The sequence below is a fragment of the Musa acuminata genome, chromosome BXJ2-9, assembly GCF_036884655.1.
Source record: "Musa acuminata AAA Group cultivar baxijiao chromosome BXJ2-9, Cavendish_Baxijiao_AAA, whole genome shotgun sequence".
Lineage (NCBI taxonomy): Eukaryota > Viridiplantae > Streptophyta > Magnoliopsida > Zingiberales > Musaceae > Musa > Musa acuminata.
In genome coordinates, this window is record NC_088346.1 from 3534004 (window position 1) to 3553421 (window position 19418).

At 43.4% G+C, this 19418-nt stretch overlaps 4 protein-coding genes across 4 annotated transcripts; all 4 read right to left on the minus strand.

The window, feature by feature from the left end:
- Positions 1 to 475: 475 nt before the first annotated feature.
- On the minus strand, positions 476 to 1439 carry LOC135622305 (BURP domain-containing protein 3-like). Its single transcript, XM_065124042.1, has one exon. The coding sequence runs from the start codon at positions 1288 to 1290 to the stop codon at positions 577 to 579; it is 714 nt and encodes a 237-aa protein (XP_064980114.1). The 5' UTR covers positions 1291 to 1439; the 3' UTR covers positions 476 to 576.
- A 1282-nt stretch (positions 1440 to 2721) lies between these two features.
- LOC135622568 (indole-3-pyruvate monooxygenase YUCCA2-like) lies at positions 2722 to 13259 on the minus strand. The gene is made up of 6 exons (XM_065124526.1): positions 13040 to 13259; positions 11794 to 12959; positions 5049 to 6278; positions 4132 to 4380; positions 3939 to 4061; positions 2722 to 3865 (listed from the first exon to the last, which is right to left on the minus strand). Exons 3-6 carry the CDS (start codon positions 5790 to 5792, stop codon positions 3662 to 3664), a joined length of 1320 nt encoding a protein of 439 aa, XP_064980598.1. The 5' UTR covers positions 5793 to 6278; positions 11794 to 12959; positions 13040 to 13259; the 3' UTR covers positions 2722 to 3661.
- A 137-nt stretch (positions 13260 to 13396) lies between these two features.
- Positions 13397 to 14946, minus strand: LOC135622569 (transcription repressor OFP8-like). Its single transcript, XM_065124527.1, has one exon. It carries the CDS (start codon positions 14438 to 14440, stop codon positions 13457 to 13459), a length of 984 nt encoding a protein of 327 aa, XP_064980599.1. The 5' UTR covers positions 14441 to 14946; the 3' UTR covers positions 13397 to 13456.
- Positions 14947 to 17572: 2626 nt separating this feature from the next.
- LOC135622572 (mitochondrial import receptor subunit TOM7-1-like) lies at positions 17573 to 19340 on the minus strand. Its single transcript, XM_065124531.1, has 2 exons — positions 19240 to 19340; positions 17573 to 18078 (listed from the first exon to the last, which is right to left on the minus strand). Exons 1-2 carry the CDS (start codon positions 19323 to 19325, stop codon positions 17793 to 17795), a joined length of 372 nt encoding a protein of 123 aa, XP_064980603.1. The 5' UTR covers positions 19326 to 19340; the 3' UTR covers positions 17573 to 17792.
- Positions 19341 to 19418: the final 78 nt, after the last annotated feature.

The following is a 19418-nucleotide window of genomic DNA, read 5'->3' on the forward strand; positions in this document are numbered from 1 at the left end:
AACCTCAAATGGGGTTGAATCATGTCAACTCTAAAATTATTAAACCCATCCAACCTCAAATGCGATAAATATTTATTTGATGCTAAGTTAGTTTTATATTAGAAAGATTTGACCAATGACTTAAATAATATTAGAAAAGTATATAAGAATTTATTTGATGCACCCTTTTATGATAAATTTTTTATGCTAAGATGTAAATGATATATCGATCATATGTCAATCATTTAGGAGGTAGTCATACGACCATCCTCCTGATATATCATCCATATGTTACGGAGGTGGTATTCATATTTTTTTTTTCACAACAATATTAAAGTCGACTTTTTTTTTCTTTTTATTTGGCAAAATAAATTTGAATTATGAAGGAAGTCGTCCATGTATTTGAGAAAAGGTAAAATATGGATATCTCAGCTGTATGAGAGAGAAAGAAAGCAAATAAATATATGGGAGGAAGTAACCCCTTTATTTTGCCCTAAACATAGCTCCAAACACATACATACATAATAATACACTAAAAGGACGCATCCACGACCATAAGCTCTACCACAGTGCATATTGGGGAAGTGCGTGCTCGCTCTAACCGCTGCGGCTCCACACGACATGATCCTGAGGCAGGAAGTGGCAGACGGGCGCCGACCCATGCTTTATGTCGAGCACCTTGAAAGCAACGTGTTCCGGGTTCCACGCCGTGGTGTCGGTGTGGCACACCGCGGCCGCCTCCACCGTCGTCCCGTCCTTCCCCACCATGTCCACCTCGTAGCCCCTGCTCGTCGACGTCGCGTGGCAGTAGAATATGGCGTACGCGTAGGGCTCTGCATGGCATGTCACCAGCTCCTCCCCGCCCATCTCTCGCACTCCCGACGCAGCGACCGTGTACTCCTGCGCCGGTGTTCCCTCCTTGCTCACCGTCGTGGACGCCGCCTTGACCTTACTTGTCCCCAAGCTTGACGTGCTGAATTCCACCATCGCCTCAAGCGAGGTGGCACACGTCTTCCTCTCTCCCCTCACCGCTGGCTCCTCGCAGTCTCGAAGGGTCTGCTTGATCGCAGCGGCTTCTGCGGAGTTAGGCTCTACGGAGAAGCGGTCGAGGATCTCACGGAGGCGTGTGGATGAGAAGGGGATGGAGTCGGCGGCTCGGCGAGGGAGGAAGGAGGCACCGGAGATGGTGTTGGTGAAGTGGAGCTTCATCTTGGCACCCGGGTGGAGGTCCTTCTCGAGGAAGAACAGAGCGACATTAGAGTCGTCGTGGAGCTGGGTGTCGGTGGCGGCGTATCTGTATACGAAGGGCATCCTGCCAACTCTGACGTTTACGCCGGTGCCGCGGTGGTGCTTCCTCCCTCCGACTCCGACTCCGACGCCGACGCCGACGCCGACGCCGACATTAACTCTGGGACCTCCAGGCTTCCTCTGCCCCGTGTTGACTCCAACACCGACCGCCTTCTCGCCAGCGACGACCTCTGCAACTCGCAAGAAACTATAAGCAGGTGGATGAGACAGATATCTGCAACGATGGATAGCTGGGCAGAGAGATCAACCGGTGGTTATAAGGTCACTGATTGCTCTTGGCATGGGAGTGTCGGGTAAGACCGAGTTCCAGTAGATCACTTGGGCAGGAGAAGAGGATGCATGGCATACTGTTGCAAGCTGCAAGTGCAACTAAGCATAAGGTAACAGTCGAGAATGAGTAGACGACTCGACTGTTTTCACTTACCAAGAGGAGCGAAAAAAGAGACAGGAACTGATCCATCAAACTCACCGAAACAAGAAAAAGTAGTGTCGATGGATTGGAGAAGTGAGGATTTCTAGGGAGGGAAAGGGCAGGGCATGGATGATGGCTGCATCACCAGCTAGAACAAAGGAGGGATCGACATGATAGCAACTCAACCGTCCCAGGCTCCGGCCACTGAATGCATTTGGCCGGACGCCCCATCTACCGCTGGCTTTGGCCTTATACGGCTGCTTCAAAGCTCGCGTCCGTCTCTCGGAGAAGCAGGTGAGCGCACGAAGCCATGGACGGCTTAAATGCCGCATGCCAGACCTGGGTTTCAGGCTCATCTTCCGGCCGGGGGTATCGCCTGATGTTGGCCAAACTGATGATGCATCATCATGCAACGAGTAGACGAGCAGTCGAACGCTTCTGGGTTGAATCGAACGCGTCGTTCCAAGCACAACGCTTCTCGACGACACCTTCTACGTAAGTTCCCACCATCACCATAACAGGTGTGACCGATTTGGAAGCTGGTCATGCACACAGCTCTGCGTGTCCGAAAGCGCAGGAAATGGGCCGAAGCAAGAAGAGCTCAGCCCAAGTCTCCGACAACGTCTTCAAGAGCGTCGTCCTGAGTCAACTCAGGCCGGTTCTGGAACGTGAGACGGAGAGTCTAAGACGTGAAAGATTCACCACGTCGACTCAGATCGCAAAATAATATATATATATATATATATATATATATATATATATATATATATTATCATATTTATTAATTAATTAATTTTTGTATTAGATTATATACATTCATTCGTTTATTTACTTATTAATTTATTATATATATATTAAGAATATTAAAAGGGTAAATTTGTCAAAAAAAAAATATCCAATGAATTTTTGTAATACAATTTTAGCCGATAAAACTTACATCGATGCATATTTAAAATATAATTTTAATCTATTATTTATCAAAAACATAAATTCATTTAAATCCTTTTCTACAACCACACATTAGAAATACAAATATATAAATGTGTTTCCTGGCGATTTGATCGTCTCGCATGCTAAGCACGACCACACGAACGGAATCCCGGAGATTCCGGAGCGCAAGGCTTTCGGCACGATGCGGTCGAGCTCCGCCTCACCTCCACACCCACGCCCATGGCGACAGCGGACATGCGTCGGCCGGCCGCTGCATGTGCCTCCGCGCGCGGGTTTAACTCCCAGCCAGCCACGCGCCTCGAAGACTTGGTCTCTTACGAGCTCTGCGTCTTGCGATGCACATGGCACGTAGTGCAGCAGCCCGGAATTAGCTCGATCCCAGTGGAGCTTTTGAAGGAAGAGCGGAGAAGAAAGTTTGAGTGCTCGCCTGTTGGGAAATGTTAGTGCTAGGAGGAAGCGGTGTGAGTATCCTGTTCGCCGGCAAATAGATCGATGGAGACGGTGAAAGAAGAATGAATCGAGGCCTGACAGATCATCCGACACTGCAAATGATGCCCGTGTCCTGCCATGAATGCTCATCTGGGATTGAATCATGTAGCCAACATAAGCAATATATCTTCGATTATAAATATGTTTTTAAGGTATTCGATCGGATGTGGGGTTCGAGGAAGCATTCACTTCTCCAGGATTCTACCTACCTTTGTTTCAACAAGAAGAAAGAGGCGCAGGCTATATGGCATACAGTATATGTTGCTGACTCGAAGTGTTTGTAGAAATGCTAGAGAAATAGCTGCTGCACTCGTAAGAAGGAACAGTAGCAGAGGAACTCACTCACAAGAAACAAAGAAATCAACTTCAAATGCACTTCACATCAGCGCTACACAAACTCGCAATCCAATCTCTGTCTCCCTCTTTTTCTCATTCTCCCTGTCACTTGTCAGTCAACACAACCAGAATCAGATATGTACATGACAAAACGACCCGTCTTCTTACATAAGAAGAATCTTGAGCTCAAGTTTGTGATGGCAGCATGCGTTGCTTCGGTTCGGCCATCCAACACTGTTTGATGTCATGAGCTATCCTCTTGGCGTCCACGGAAGCCCCCATCAAGCCCTGTCGCGTGAACCCCACCGCGTACAGGCCCTGCTCTCCCTTCCAGCTATCGGGAAACACCTTCCTCGGAAACCCATCCTTATCCGAGAAGAACTCCCGCTCCTGCCAAAACAGAACCGATGCTTTCATCCTCGACAAAGGTCATCGAGTTGCCCGATGGAATCGTCGTGCATACCTTCAGCCAAGACGCCACGTTGCTCTTGTAGCCGGTCGCTAGGATAATCGCATCGAAGTCTTCGGACCTGCCATCCACGAACTCTGCTCCATGCCCTGTCAGTCGCTTTACGGCGGGGCAAACCTGCACCACATCCCCAAGGTCATCGCACACTCGGATCATTTCCATGTCTCTACCTCGAGCAACAGATCACCTTGATGTCGCCAGACTTGATCTTGGCCAGGGCCCCGACATCGAGGACCGGTGTCTTCCCGGAGAGCGACTTGAGCTCGAGGGGACCCAACCGGGGCCGCCGGAGGCCGTATCGCTGGATGTCGCCCAGCATGACCCTGGATAAGAGCAAGAGGATGCGGTCCACGGTGCGCATGGGGAGCCACTTTAGGAGCCACATGCAGAGATCAAAGGTGGACCTCCCCAGCATCTCCCTCGGCAGGATGTGCACCTGGCAATGGTGATCAACAGTGAAAGGCTTCTCGGCAATGCAATCGCTAATGTTACTATCGACAATGGACACATAGTTTACATATTGCATGATATGATATTGTTGTCGGACGTCACATACCGTGCCTCGGTCGTGGTGATGGGACCAGACTTTGGTGGCAAAATGCCTCATGGGAAAGGGAGGCGCACGACTCTGTGCAACCTTTGGGAGAAAAGAAATCCCAAGAAGAAGAAGAGGGGACGAGAAGGTTTCTTCCGCGTGCGAATGGATCCCGATAAAGTGAAAGATCAGTGTGGAAGAACGCATGGAGGAAAAGAGGATTCCATGGAGAAGCTTTTGTTTTTTCTCTTGGCATGACAAAGCAGCTCATTTCTTTACACAGGTTCGTCGTTGAGGCGGATTAGATTTATGTGTGTTGTGCCATGAACAGCCTCAGGTTTATCTTTCGGCGAACCGGTGATCATTAGAAGTTCGACTACGACCAAAGCAACACTACTGAAAAGGAGCTTTATAAGTAAATTCATGGCTCTGTCTACTTTTTGATGTGTGTGTGTGTGTGTGTGTGTGTGTGAGAGAGAGAGAGAGAGAGAGAGAGAGAGAGATTCCATGTCAAAGTACTAAGAATGGATGAAACAGAAATGGTTGCACGGAGAAGATGAGCGACGAACCGATTCTCTTACGACGATGCGAGGACGGACACTGTGATTGCAGAGGTCCAAGCAGACCTCCATGCCGGAATTGCCGCAACCGATCACGAGGACCCGCTTGCCTTGGAACTCATCGCCGCTCTTGTACGAGCTGGTGTGGATGATGGGGCCCTTAAATATCGACATGCCATCGATGTCGGGCACGGCCGCCTCAGCATTCTCCCCGGTGGCGACCACCAGCCACCGGGAGACGTACTCCGCCGCCTTGTCGTTCCCGGCCCTGACCGCCCGCACTCGCCATAGCTTGACGCGGCCGTCGTACTCGGCGCTCACCACCGTCTGGTTGAAGCAGGGGCGGATGTGGAACCGCCGGGCGTAGGCCTCGAGGTAGGCCACGAACTGCTGCTTGGTGGGATACGTGGGGAAGCAGGCGGGGAAGGGGGCGAGGGGGAGCTGGCAGAAACGCTTGGGCAGGTGGAGACGGAGGCGGTCGTACGTCTTGAGCTGCCAGAGAGAGGCGATGCAGTTGGACCTCTCCAGGATCATGCTGGGGACGCCCTTCGCCTCGAGGCACGCGGCCACCGCGAGACCCGACGGACCAGCGCCAACGATGATCGACCCGGGAACCCAGATGCTGCGCTCGGCTTCATCTCTGGTCGCCACCTCATGGAAGCCATCGCTCGGTTGATGGAAGGCAAGGGGGGGGCAGAGATGGAACAAGGGATCGTGGAGCGTTTTACCTTCTGCTTCCCTCCAACGCTCCATGAGAGTGCAACGACTGCTAACCGCTCCACTAAACTACAGTTCTAGTAACGCATGCAAGTCGTTTAAGAAGAAGCATAACCTTTGTGGCTGCTGGCACCGCTTCATGCACAGTCTCCCTCTCTTACGCTGAGAGCTTTTTTAGTTCAGTCACTCTGTTCCCTCGCAGTCGCCTCCTCGATGGTTCTAGGAAAGCGAGCAAAAAGAGGGCACCGCTATAGATGAGGAGGAACGGAGAACGAATAGATCCTGTGAACTCGAGATGCCCTTCATATAGTATTTATTTATTATTCCTTGGGGGTGGACACCGTAGATAGAAGCACATACGTAGTAACCAATATGTATTGCGGGGTATTTGGATGCCGGACGGATTTGCCGATCCACACAGTAGTTTCTCACTCACTGACAACTGAAGCCGAAAAGGTAGTGGCTAAGCTCAAGTGCTCTTAAAAGCCGAAGCAGAAGAAACCAAATGGAAGTTCTTACGACCTGTACAGAAAAAGCGACAAGTTAAAACCCTTTAACGACAAGCTAAATGGGGTATCGAGGTAAAGAATTCCTGCAACTTTTACAGCCCACAAGACAAAAAAAAGAATGGAAGTAGCAAAGGCACATACACTGTTCATCTGAATAAAATATATCAACTTCTAGAAACAATAAAAGATTAATAAGCCCCATTAACGACGAATATTAGCTTTTGGCAGAGAAGGTTTCCCTATCGAGTGATACAAACATGGGCAATCCTTGCCGTACATTTGCGAGCAGGAATCTGATGGACTACCCACAAAAAAGCTAGGAATCTCTGGAGCACCAGCAACAAAAAGCAAAGGAAGATCCCATGCCACACGATGCACCGGCAACCCACGGCACTCGGACTTCGCATTGCAGAGGCCAATCCAACCCTGTCAGTAGTAATCGATTCGCTCCGGATCCCCTAGTAAGAGCGCGTGCTTGCCTTTCCCCCAAGGACTGCTCCTCTCGACTATTCCCACTTTCGGTTCTTCCTCCCTCCCCTCAACTGTTCCAATCCTCCTCCACCACTCCATGTACGGTCTGCTTCTGTCTCTCACCCCTGGCACCATATATCCCATTTGGGTTTTTGGATCGTTCCGGATTCCAGCCTGCACATCCGCCTATCTTTGTGGCAGCGAAGCATTCTTTGGACTTGGTTCCAGGAGATCCATAACCTAGCTTAAATTTGCAAGCAATCGAAGCTTTTTTAAAAGTAACTAAGGCAAGCCTCGTACTTCGTATCCCACGCTCAGGAATATGGAATCCAGATGACAGCGATGATAGATGGAGAAACAAAAAAGAGAGGAGGACGGGGAATGGAACACAAACAACAACGACTAGACTGACATGCACAACATCCCAAATGGTGGGGCTTGCTGCGCAGCAAACCCACCCATCATTATGAATCTTGAGCGACATGCCATGGGCAGCAGCAGCAGCAGATCGCATCCTCCCCTACTGTGTCAGCTTTAACCACGAATCACAGTGCCTACAGGTAACAACCCTCCTCATACCACCAAATGATTATTATGCTACACTCTGCTCCCCCCAGTGCAGTGTGCATGGACAGGTGGAAAATCCCATCAAGCGACCACACAGACGCAATACAACAACACGTAAAGAGGATAGGGGACACCATCAGCTTCAATTATACCACATAGACTAGTAATCAACAGTTTAGCATCGAGATGGCCTTTACCTCGCAAAAAAAACACAGTTATGGGCTCCAACCATTCACTTATCTTCAAGATCAATGCATAAACAGTACTAGGAATTTTCTTTTCTAGATAGTAGAGTTGCAAGTTCGCTAGATGATTTGCACACAAGGATGTCCAAGTGAACACGATAATGTTCCGATTACACTTTATTTGGTTCAAGTGCTTATCCTTTGCCGAAGCAGTAGATGAACGACATTGGCACTATAAATCTAATCGTGTCAATAAATCAAATCTTAAATGGCTATATGAAGGGCCAGATAGAATCAGTAACATTTCTACTGGAATGTCTTTCACCTAAGAAAGCACTATCCATAGTTGAACATCAAGTGTATTGATGTGTCTGAAACAAATTGAGAAAAGCATATGGTATCTTAACTGTAAAATAATCACCACCGAACTCTGAAAAGTTCCTTCTGATACCAAAGAGGTGCATACTATAAAACCACCACAAGCATGCTCCCTCTAAAAAGCCGAAGAACCTATCTGCTGAACCATATAGTGGAGCTAGTTTTATATTTACAGAGAACTTATACCAGAGGATTATCATGCTTCTATGACGATACAACAAATTCCTGATAGAGCATGATAAAGGAGCAAGTGATTAAATTTATAGAGAACTTTTACGAGAATTCAGGTCTTCATCATGCTTCTATGATGAAAGCAAATTCCTGATACAGCATGGCAAAGGAGTGATTGATTATATATGAGAATTCAGGACTTTGTCATGCTTCAGTCTGACTTTGACAAAGGAACAATTGACAGTCTCAGTTAAACTAACTATCTTGTCTGACTTTGATAAACTATTAAAACAGCTAAGAAAGCTGGTGGCTAAAGTAACAAATAAATAAAAGGCATAGGGACACAGGAGTAACTTTTTGCTTAGGAACTAGCAATATTTTGTGAAAGAAAAGTACAAAGGTGTTTGTATAACTTGAACTTCACATTTAGCTCAGATAAAGTATTAAACCGTGTACGGGTAACTCAAATACACATGGAGCCAGCTGGGTAATTGCCAAATGGAATATGCTTTCTCCTTATGGTCCACTTGTTAAATGACTAACATAAAAGGCAACTAAAACAAATTGACAGAACGCCTAGCCCTGCTGAGGGCTCAACCAAAACAGCCTTGGATTTCATTTACATGCATCTAATAATCTCATTGATCAATACCATGCAATCCATGACTGATGAAATCAATGAAAAGGCACTACAGTTAGTAAAAACTATTCATTAATGGTAATTAAATGCATGCCTCTGAATAACTAATCATCTTATTGATTTTTTGAACATTCATGTGAAAGTTATCAGAAGCTTTTGAAGATACTATTATGATTGTCCTTGTTTATCTGACTGTTAGTTCATGTCTGCTGCAAGCTTATACAATTTAAATATCCTAGAAAGGCACTATATGCAGTTAAACCCAAGCATTTGTAGCAACAACTTCACTGACCAAAACCCTTTTCGGACACATATATCATCAAGTTATGATTGCCTACAGAAGAAATTGTAATATCCAAGAATAACCAATTAGTCCTTTATTCTGCTTTACGGGGTCATGGAAAAACTTGTCAGGAAAAATATAAAGACCCTCAAAGACGTTCCTCAATTAAGAAAAGTCAATTGTCCATCACGAACTCAAACTACAAGAGCATCAAAGAAGCAGATTATACCTACTTGAGTCACCAGGGTCACTTGCAAGTATGACAAGCTCATAACGCAAGTTGCTAAAGCCTAACAACATCATAGCTTCCATGATTCTAATGCCACCATCAACTGCAAATATACTAACTCACCTTTCTGTATAACCAATCTCTTCTATTTTGTATGCCTATCCTTAAATTATTATTCAGTATGCAATATGAAAGATGTTGAATGTACGGTTTCTGTAAGCAAATTATAGCATCTTTGTTGAAATGTGTCATCTTGAGAACATCTTGAACTAACAAAAATAATGAGTACAAGGATGAAAGGACTATCCATTACCATGGCCAAAATTCATGATTAATTATTTCATATTAAATAGGCATTAGGAATATACTTTCTCATCATTTCCTCCACTCCTACAGAAACTTTTGCAGGAGAATCAGAGGTAGGCCCCGAAGAGTCAGTTGTGGCATTATTTCCAAGGACTTCCAGTGATCACTGTGGGTCATGGAAGCAACTAATATGTAACTTGTAAGTGCTACTGTCACAAACTGAGCTTTTTTGCGATACTGAGAACAAGCATCTCATTACTCAAAACAGAAAAATGTTCCTCAAACTTTTTCCACAAAACAACAACCAGGAGAGAAAACTATTGTTGCTGTGTTAATCTTGATTAAAGATATAGAGAATATTGGCAACTTAAATATTATAGTCCAGCTTTTATAAGGGACACACAAATCAGGTTCCCTGAAGCAGACTGTCACACCATCTCAAATGATTTAAAAAGAAAACAAAGTTTTATTCCGGGAAGCACTAGTGGGGTAAGATGGTAGGTAAATCTAAATTTCCATTTAATTAATGAGAAAGAGAAAGATGGAAAGTGGAAGAAGAAAGGCACTAATGAACAGAAAATGAGGAAACACCCAGAGAAATCAGTAATCCGCTAGCTAAGTTCTATAGAAATCAGTACAAAGTCTAGAACTGATAATAGTGTAATTGAGTAGACATTAGTATACTTTCAATATACGAAAGCCTGTCAAAACAAAACCTGAACAGTTCAAAGTGAGAATTGTATGGTGAAAGCAATTTATGAAAATTTTGTACTTCACACAATACAGAAAATTGCTGCTCAATCCCTACAAATATTATAACATACAACAGCAGCAGAAAATGACAGAGATTGAGGTTCTATATAATGGCTGAGGAATGCCTCCATTGACATCCACATGAATATATTAAGACTGTAGTGATACTGACCTAACTAACAATCAAGCTTACTATATTTTCCAAGTCAAGAATTATCTTTTTGGAACATACAAGGTTAGTGGCTATGCTAAAGACTGGCATCTAAGATGAGAAATCAATTTAGTTACTTCCCAATGCTAACATCCATATCTATTTTCATGTCACTCTCTTTTTTGAAGGTTAAACCAAGCCACCTAATTTCATTCTACTGACAACATCATTATTATTCTTTATGTACTTTCTTTCAAGTACAAGTAAATGTGGTTTGTATCTATAGATTTGATGATCATTCGATCCTGCTGATTATCCAAGAGTGCTCCACAAAAACATATTTAGTTATATAGTCTTCACCAAATTCAATTGAAAAACTGACATGAAAAAATTCTTAATTTTAAATTCCACAATAACCATCAATATTGGCTATCACTTGAAAAACAATTATGATAATCTTGGCCCCTGTTAATGTATCCCTACGATCTTAAGAATAAGCATGATGCTGTCTCACTGGGCAAATGATTGAGATTCTTACAGAACAACATGCCGTAATGTACCAATTGATTGAAGTCCTGACATAATCCAATAAACAATGTATGCCATTAAGCTGAAAATATTTTGATACAAAGACAAATCATTATCCTTATACACTTGATATTAAGCTTCTGATCCTTTCACTAAAAAGAAAAATTCCCACTGGTCCAATGATAAGATGGTTAATTACCAGATTGTAAAAGGTCATTGGCCGAAATGAAGGAGATATATGTCAATGGCTCTACTTCCGAAGGTGGATCTGCTTCGTTTTATAACTATAAAAATGAAAGATTGTTCCATAACAATCATTCTGTGTATATGTCGATATTCACATGATTGGTAATCATCGAGAGTCTTTGACCAAAATGTACACCCTTCCTTGATCATCAATATAGAGCGTTAACTGAATGGTATAATATTCCAAACACAAAATTATCATATTAAGATGAAGCTCAGAGGAGAAACTAATAGCTGATTGAGGAACCTCACGTTTTGTCGATTAAAATTAGAGGAGACAGACCATATTTACTGAGATAAGATGAAGAGGACATTGAACGGCAGACATCTGCCAGCTCGATATGGAAAGGAACATGAGCTTACATACGATGACAAATAGTGGGCAAACTTGGACCAAATTGTACATGCATACCAAATTGCCAGTCCAGGGATGTTCGCTTGGACCAATTTCTTTTTGACGTTCCAGGAGAGAATGATACGGTCAGCTATTAGGCTACTTCCTATCCTACCTATATATTCTCCTTGAAGCATCGATACAATACGAAGACATAAACAGGGTAAAACACCACATTGATCTTATAATAAAGCTCGGGGCAAACAAGGAGACCTCAAAATCTTACCTGCCACGAAGCCATATCTGAATTGATACTTCATTTATATCCGGATGTAGGGCTCAGTGGTGAATCGAGAACTCAGCAAGTTCTCCGTTTTGCTGCCTCTACATTCACTCGTTTCATCCTCCTGATTCTTTCCAAGATTTCCTCCGAACCATGAAGGAACTCCTGAATCCAACAGCGGTAACCGATTGTCGGGATCCCTTGGCACCACCGCAGCGGGATTCACCACCGACATCCGGAGGTCCTAAGGGGCGCTGAAAGATCCGATCAGTCGAAGGAGAAGATGCCAACTCGTACGGCGAATCTGACGCCAATGCGAGTGCGGACAGCATCCAGCGAGGAGCTCGACGTTGCGGAAGACGCAGAAATCCTTGACGAAGAGGAACGCGGAGCCGTCAACGGCGCATATGCCGAAAGCCTGCCGACATCATCCAGGATCCGATCCAGGCACGGCACTGGCGAGGTCCCCGGCGTACTTATCGATCAATAGTTGAGACTACGAGCAGGAAAGAAACCCTAATGGGACGGTGGCAGGGACGTGTATCCCCGCGGGCAGAGGAGAATGAAGGCAAGCTTGGGATCGCGGGATTATGAGATCCAACGAACAGGATTCGTCGAGTTACTTGAAATGGGGACACATTCCAATTTTCGTTTTTTTTAAAGTTATAATTAATTTGTTGCGCAACGAAGAAAGCGAGCCGGCTGAACCGGTTTAATGTGGTTCCATTTAAGATCCGGTCCGATTCGATTTCCTGACGGCCTTCACGAGCATTCCATTAGAGAAGCAAAGTGTGTCAACCTTCGTCCTAGTTTTAGGGTCAAAACCATTCGTGTCACTTCTCCTAACCTCAATCGTCCATCTTATTTGATCAAATACTTCTTTTACCTGTCTCGGGTCACCTCGAAACGGGGAAAGAGGACGAAGTCGCGCCCGGCGTTGGCTGAGCCCACCATGTGCTTCGGTTTCCGAGTTGGAAGATGACACCAAGGACGTTGGCGGCATTTGCTCGAATACCTTGTACGCAGCGCTTCACATCGATGCGCAACAGCTGTTGTGCTCCCGCTGGTCTCCCGCGTCGCTCGAGAAGCCGCCCCGGAAACCATGTGTGGCATCCACGGTATCCACGATTCCGCCCTCTCCATGAGTTCCAAGCAGCTAAGCTACACTTCTGAAGGCATGTTTTGTCCATCAGGCATAATACGACTCCGACAATACTCGCGCAAGTTCTACAGCAGAGAGAGGACAGACCCTGACGTGGTTCGCGTGCCAAGACGAGAGAAGAGGTGGCGTTGGCGTCTGAGACTGTGTCAGCAAGCAAGTGCGGATCCATCGACGTTAATGCCACTGGAAGCAGGTCATGCATAAGACAAACAGCAGGTTAGACAGAGAGCATGGATCAGGGGAAGACGTCCCAACCCCCGTCTTGGATATTTAGTCTCCAATTTCCACGCAGTATTTGGAAGCATTTAAGCTTCTGAAACTACGCAATTTCCATGGGCAAACAAAACAATTGCTCGCCAATTTGTTTGATTCGTGGGATTGGTAGAATTATGATCACGAACCTTTAGTTGGAACAACACAGAAACGTTGATACATACATCACGATCATTCTAAGTGTATCACTCCATTTCACAGCGGGGGAAGAACAAAGGAAGTCGAAATGTATTATTCACCCAGGATAGCTTCCCATGTGTCGAGGAAGGCCTCGAGGATTACGGGGTGGTGGAGATGAGAGTTCAGGGAAAGGTAGGAGTGGAGGAGCCTTTCCATGTCGCTTGCGCTGCTCATTTGCCGCTCCACGATCATCTCCACCATGGAGCTTCGGAAATCCATGTACGGATCACTGGACTTCTTCACCACAGGGAATCCGACCTCCATTTCTGCCTCTGCCTTGTGTTTCTTCTCTGCCGAGGAAAGGGAGGCCAATGGCCAAAGCTTACCGGTTGCGGTCCCTCTCAAAGGTTGGTTGCTCTTCATGCTCTTGCTCCCGCTCTTCTTCTTGTTCTTCTTCCTCCTCCCGTTGTTGTTGCGGTAGAACTCGGAGGAGTCGGAAGAAAAGCTCTTCGACGAGAACAGAGTTCCCGACTCTTCCTCTTCCTCGCCGCTGCTGAAGAGACCGAGTTCGTCGTTGCGATCCAAGGAAGAAGAGCTGCTAAATCCATAACCGTTGCTTGACAACAGCTTCCTCGTTGCCTTTCTTCGGCTGCTTCCTCTCCTCCCACAAGCTTTCTTCTTCTTGTCTTCGTCGTGAGAGCGGTAGTAGCGATTCCTCATCGGAGAATCCGGAGGAGCGGGAGGGCACTTGCTACGCTCGCCAATCTCGGTGACTCTCCTCTCCTTTTTAATCTCGTGACCGGAGCGGCGGGCACCACGGTGAACAGAGCCTTGCACGACGGGAGCAACGCAGTGCTGGTGGCCGCCATCGTTTGAAGGGAACGACAAAGGGTTGCGAAGCTTACGTTGACCGTCGCCGGAGCGGCAGATGGAGGACTCTTCTGGCACTAATTGTTGTCGGAGAGTGCTGCTAGAAAGCTTAATCACATCGGTAGCAGTCGCGGTGGAGCTGCAAGAGGAGCCAAGAAGCATTCGAGCGAACCGATGCTTCAACCCGCTTCTACAAGGACTACTACTTGTGCAAGTCTTATCCATGCGGCCTTGCCTTGAGCTCAACGCTTCATGTCATTGCCCTCTTATTCCCATCTCCTCGGGATGGAGCAAGCCGCTATCTGTAGCGGAATCTTAAGCACATGAACTGTTCCGCTCGTGACTCTGTTCTCTATCAACCACCACTTATATTTTCCAGGTACAGACCTCCAGCGGCAGTAGCAGTAGCAGTAATGTATTGTCCATGCACTGACGATTACTCTCATGTTCCTGACAACCACGCTGCATGATAGGTAAATCCATCTCCCCAGTTTTCTCTCAACCGTTCATCCATCTTTAGGGTGCTGCTCTGTCGCATCAAAGATGTGTCCATTTGCCTTTGTCTTGCACGTTGGCTTGTATCTGTTGATGGTGCACAAACACAAGCAGTGGTCAGACTGACTCTATTGACCCTACCGGTATCTTGCTTTAGGCCATATCTCACGGTCATCGAATGCCTTTCTTATCGTTCGATGATCAACTTAAGGGTGAGAAGGGCTGAGGAAAGAGTAAGGAAGCTCCCTCGGTTGTTTTCTTGTAACTTGGCTCTTTGTGTCACAAGCATATATATATATATATATATATATATATTTTTTTTTTTTTTTTTTTTTGTTGACCACCGCGAAGGCTCATGTGAACACCAGCTTGAGGACAAACTGGGGAGGCTGTCGAACTCTCGTGCGTGGTGAAGTACAATCGGACCGCTTGCACCAGTACGAAGCTGACAAAACAGAGGTGACAAACTACGCAGGTCACACCGCCTAGTTTTAATCCGGTGGAGAAGGAAGGCAAATATTCATGGTTGCTCGGGGCGAGTATAATTGCTTGTGTCGCGACGCGGCTCGCCCGCGCATCTGATCCGTATGGCCAATTGGTAACTTCGTATCACGCTGGACACAGCCTCGCAAGTGGAACGTCAACAACTCGTGTACACATTGTGAGCGGTGTAGTAACATGTCGTGTGATGCACAGGTAAAACCGTGAAGGATTTATTATTGCTCCCATTTATACTGTAGTACATGACCATTACCGCAATGCAGTCACCTCTGTCAGCGCCGACGAATGCAACCAGTGACATCACCGTCTTCGCCCTCCTTCCCTCCCTTACACGGTATGTTCCATGAAGTGGTTCCAAACACAAACTATTAATTATTTTATTATGTTTGAACCAATATATTTCAATCCCCCTTAAAAATCCTATCTTAAATTAGAATGTTCACATCTTCTCCACTCAGGCATTTATCGTCCACTCTAACTTTGAGAGGATCCATATACTCTCTATCTTACCTCTGTCTTCTTACCTACTCAAACATCTTAGATCGACTATAATTCTAATTATCACGATCTGACATGATAAAATAATAAACTCATTCACTTTGTTGAACTTAGCTACTGACTCAAATTATTCGGATCAAAATTAATTAGAGTATACTAATCAAATTCTTATTAGTCAATCTAAGTCCCGATACACTCATAAGATTAAAATTCTCAACTCTTCTTCGAGTTGCAACAAACACAAACATCCTTTGTTCAAAGATTAAAAACTAGTAAACAACTAAATAACATTACTAATTTAATTTAAAAAAAAGATAACCTGATTTGTGCACGGGAAAAGATACCATTGGATAAAAACAACTTCAAGAAAATAAGAGATCTTAGAAAACACTAGACTATGATTAGAAACTAAGAGATCTCAGAAGACATTAGACTATGATTGGTATGTAAGATTAGCTCGAACGTCCAACCCTCTGAACTGAGAAAATACATTTCGCCAATACCATCACTCAGGAGGTCAATTTATTATACTGAACAAAAAGAATCTAACAACACTTCATTTACACATGCACATGCATTTATATATGAGTAGTTAATTGGCGGCAAAAGAGGCATGACTGCCAGAAAATGTCAAAAACTTAAGAATCAAGATATTCCAAAATGCTAGTACGGTCGACACAAAATCTAAACACCTTCTACTAGCATTACAACTCTAAATTAAGATTGAATCATGTATTATAGCATTTAATCTCATGACCTGGCCTCATCGGAATAACTGTCATTAAATTGTTGAGTCTGAAATGCTTAAGGTTGAATTTAACAAGTAAATGATAGTACTCCCATTAGACTGTGATGATCAATCCAAGTCCCCCACTTTTTATGTGAGGCTAAGCCAGGTTAATGCAATCTCCCACACATGAGGACTTGAGGTCATTGCCAAAAGCTAAATTTAACCTTATCGGGTGTTTATGATTGTCTTTTGAGCAAACTAGGTGTTGAAGGCAATAAATCTCCAGACAATTGATTTGCACCATACTAAAATAATCCACAGAGACAGTTATATTCAACAGAACTTACAAAATATCTGCAAAAACAAATTCTCTTATGTATCATTGATGTATCGAAACCATCTTATCACATTACACTGTGTGATGACAAGAGTTGTACCTTCTGATATCGAGGACGAGGAGATAATTTTTGGAAAAGAAATGATCTCAATATTGGTAAGCATAAAAAAGTAACCATATCATGTCTATTTTCAAGTCACTAGTAACTGATACTAGTTCTCATATTTCACCATAAGCATGATCAAAGTTCAATCATAATATAAAAATTTTCAAAAAGTCTTCCTTTGCTAGAATGTTCGACACAATGCAATATTTTGTGGCCAAAGCTATCTACAAGATGTATATAGAAAAGAATCGAATTCAATAAGCAACCTTTTTTTTCCAGCTTAGTCAAAGCTGACAGTAAAAAAGATACGATGATCATTCAAATAAAAAAAAAAAGCAACACATAAAATGCGTCAACACGGTTTAGGGTTAAGGAAAACATCAGTTAAAAGCAATGAATGATTTGAATGGCGTGAAGGTTGATAGACTCTTTTGTTTATGGCCACAACAAACAGTTGAATTCAATGAAAGGAATAGCCACCTGATAGAATCATCTAAATTTACAGAGTACCTTTTAATTGCTACCTTTGGACAGAGCAATCCTGAAACCTAGTTTTCAACCATGTAAGTTTTGTTTGCTAAAAAGGACAGAAATTGGATTAAAGGTCATCCAGATTGACACATCAATATGATACCGAAAGCAAACCTATCATCAATTGCATCAATTCTCATGATGAGCAAGCACGATCGATTATACTACCAAAACAAATTAATTACGTCTGCGAAGACATTGTAAGCATAAAATCGTCGATTCAAGAAAGTTTACGAGTCGACGAATTATATGTTCTAATCAAGGGCACTCGAAAGAAACAATATCCCTAATTGTGTAGGCCAAGGAACCCAAATCCCTAATGGGAAGAACCAAAAACCACAATCAGGAAGTGTCAACTTGCCGATGTTGGAAGGGGACATCAGACGGGGCTGAGGAGCTGGTAGAGTTGGGGTTTGGGCTCGGAGTTCATGCCGATGATGACGATAAAGGGGATGAATCCGTAGTGGGTGATCACCTTGGCCTTCTTCATCGCCCAGGTGCTCCACTCCTTGACGCACTTGGCCGACCGCTCCTCCGACGCCTTGGAGCCCTTCCCGGCCTTTTCTTTCCCCTTGAGAGAAACATTGGAAGCCATGAATATCCTTGTCGCCCCTTTTCCTCGACCGAATTCCCAAGCCGCCGTCTCCCACCGAGGCCCAATATACCTTTCACGCAGAAATAATTATAATACCGATATAATTTATTATTTTTAAGAGTATTAATATCAAATAAATTTAAATATAGCATGTAAACGAAGAAAGTAAGTTAAAAGGGCCGAAACTTTCGTACTATTTTATTTTATTTTATTTCCAAAACCCTGCTTACTATATTTTTATAATATTTTTTTGTGTATTTTTTAAATAACCTAAGTTTTAATTTTTTTATTTATAAAATGACACCCATCGTTATGTCGAAACGCTAAATTGTGTAGTGGATTATGTTTCTAAGGCTTATAGAGTGTAGCGAAGGGTTACATTGACGAAGTATGATGATCTAGTAGGGGTGTTCAAACCAGCTTAGAAAATCAAATAAAAATATAATTGAATCCAAACTAAATTAGTTTATTATTGGTTCAATTTTGAATAGTATAAATAATTTTAGTTTTAGGTATCCTTCTTTGGTTTGGTTAATTGATTCGAATAATCGATTTTAATTTAAAAATTATCAATCCAATGAAAATTTCTATCATAAATCCTTAATTGATTTAAATTAATTAATCTAATAAGCTCAAATGCCTAATTTGGATTAAGGTTTTGGTTTTGGTTCAATTAAATTGAATCAATTCATTTAAAATATTTTTTAAAAAAAATTACTTAAAATTTATGGTAAAAAAATAATCATAAACTCTATTCTCTTCCTTTATAATAATGAAGAACGTCATAAAATTTATTTTAAAAATATATATTACGAAGAACTTTTTTCTCAAACTTTTTAAGTCCACAATATCGGATTACTAACGTGAGTATCAAATGATCACATCAAATAATCTTTTTTAAACATTGATTTTTATATAAATGATACATCGATAGCATAATATTTTAATTTTAGAATCATCATTCACAATAAAGATGCTTCTTATAATTCTATATACACGGTCCGGATCACATTCATGAAAGGAAGAAAGATTATTTTTTGATTTTCTATTAAAGTATTATTAAAAAAATAAAAAGAGAGACTTCTTCTAGAAAAAAATTAAATTTTCAAAATGAAGAGTTTTCTGAAAATTCGTCCATATTATATATATAATTAATATCAACATTAGAAAAATAATATACGCAAAAGGATAGTAAAATACAACACGATAACATAACGGCGGATCCACAAACCAGTCTGGGCGAATACTCCCGCAGGCCGTACTGCCCATCCCGTCTGGCTCGGCATCAAACCTCACCGCCTCTTCTGTCCCCTTCATCTCGGAGAAGGGATCTGTTTCGGCTATATTGTCCAAAGAGAGAACAGCTACATATCCACGCGTCAAAATACGATTCGACAACTTTGGAGACCC

What these genes read in the sequence shown, in the direction of transcription:
- LOC135622568 (XM_065124526.1), bottom strand. Translation starts at nt 5,792, where the DNA reads ATGGAGCGTTGGAGGGAAGCAGAAGGTAAAACGCTCCACGATCCCTTG. An exon ending in TCAAGTCTGGCGACATCAAG is followed by an intron (nt 4,062 to 4,131) that starts GTGATCTGTTGC and finishes GATGTGGTGCAG; the next exon opens with GTTTGCCCCGCCGTAAAGCG. An exon ending in ACGTGGCGTCTTGGCTGAAG is followed by an intron (nt 3,866 to 3,938) that starts GTATGCACGACG and finishes CTGTTTTGGCAG; the next exon opens with GAGCGGGAGTTCTTCTCGGA.
- LOC135622569 (XM_065124527.1), bottom strand. Translation starts at nt 14,440, where the DNA reads ATGGATAAGACTTGCACAAGTAGTAGTCCTTGTAGAAGCGGGTTGAAG.
- LOC135622305 (XM_065124042.1), bottom strand. Translation starts at nt 1,290, where the DNA reads ATGCCCTTCGTATACAGATACGCCGCCACCGACACCCAGCTCCACGAC.
- LOC135622572 (XM_065124531.1), bottom strand. Translation starts at nt 19,325, where the DNA reads ATGAAGGGGACAGAAGAGGCGGTGAGGTTTGATGCCGAGCCAGACGGG. An exon ending in GGGAGTATTCGCCCAGACTG is followed by an intron (nt 18,079 to 19,239) that starts GTTTGTGGATCC and finishes TCTGCGTGAAAG; the next exon opens with GTATATTGGGCCTCGGTGGG.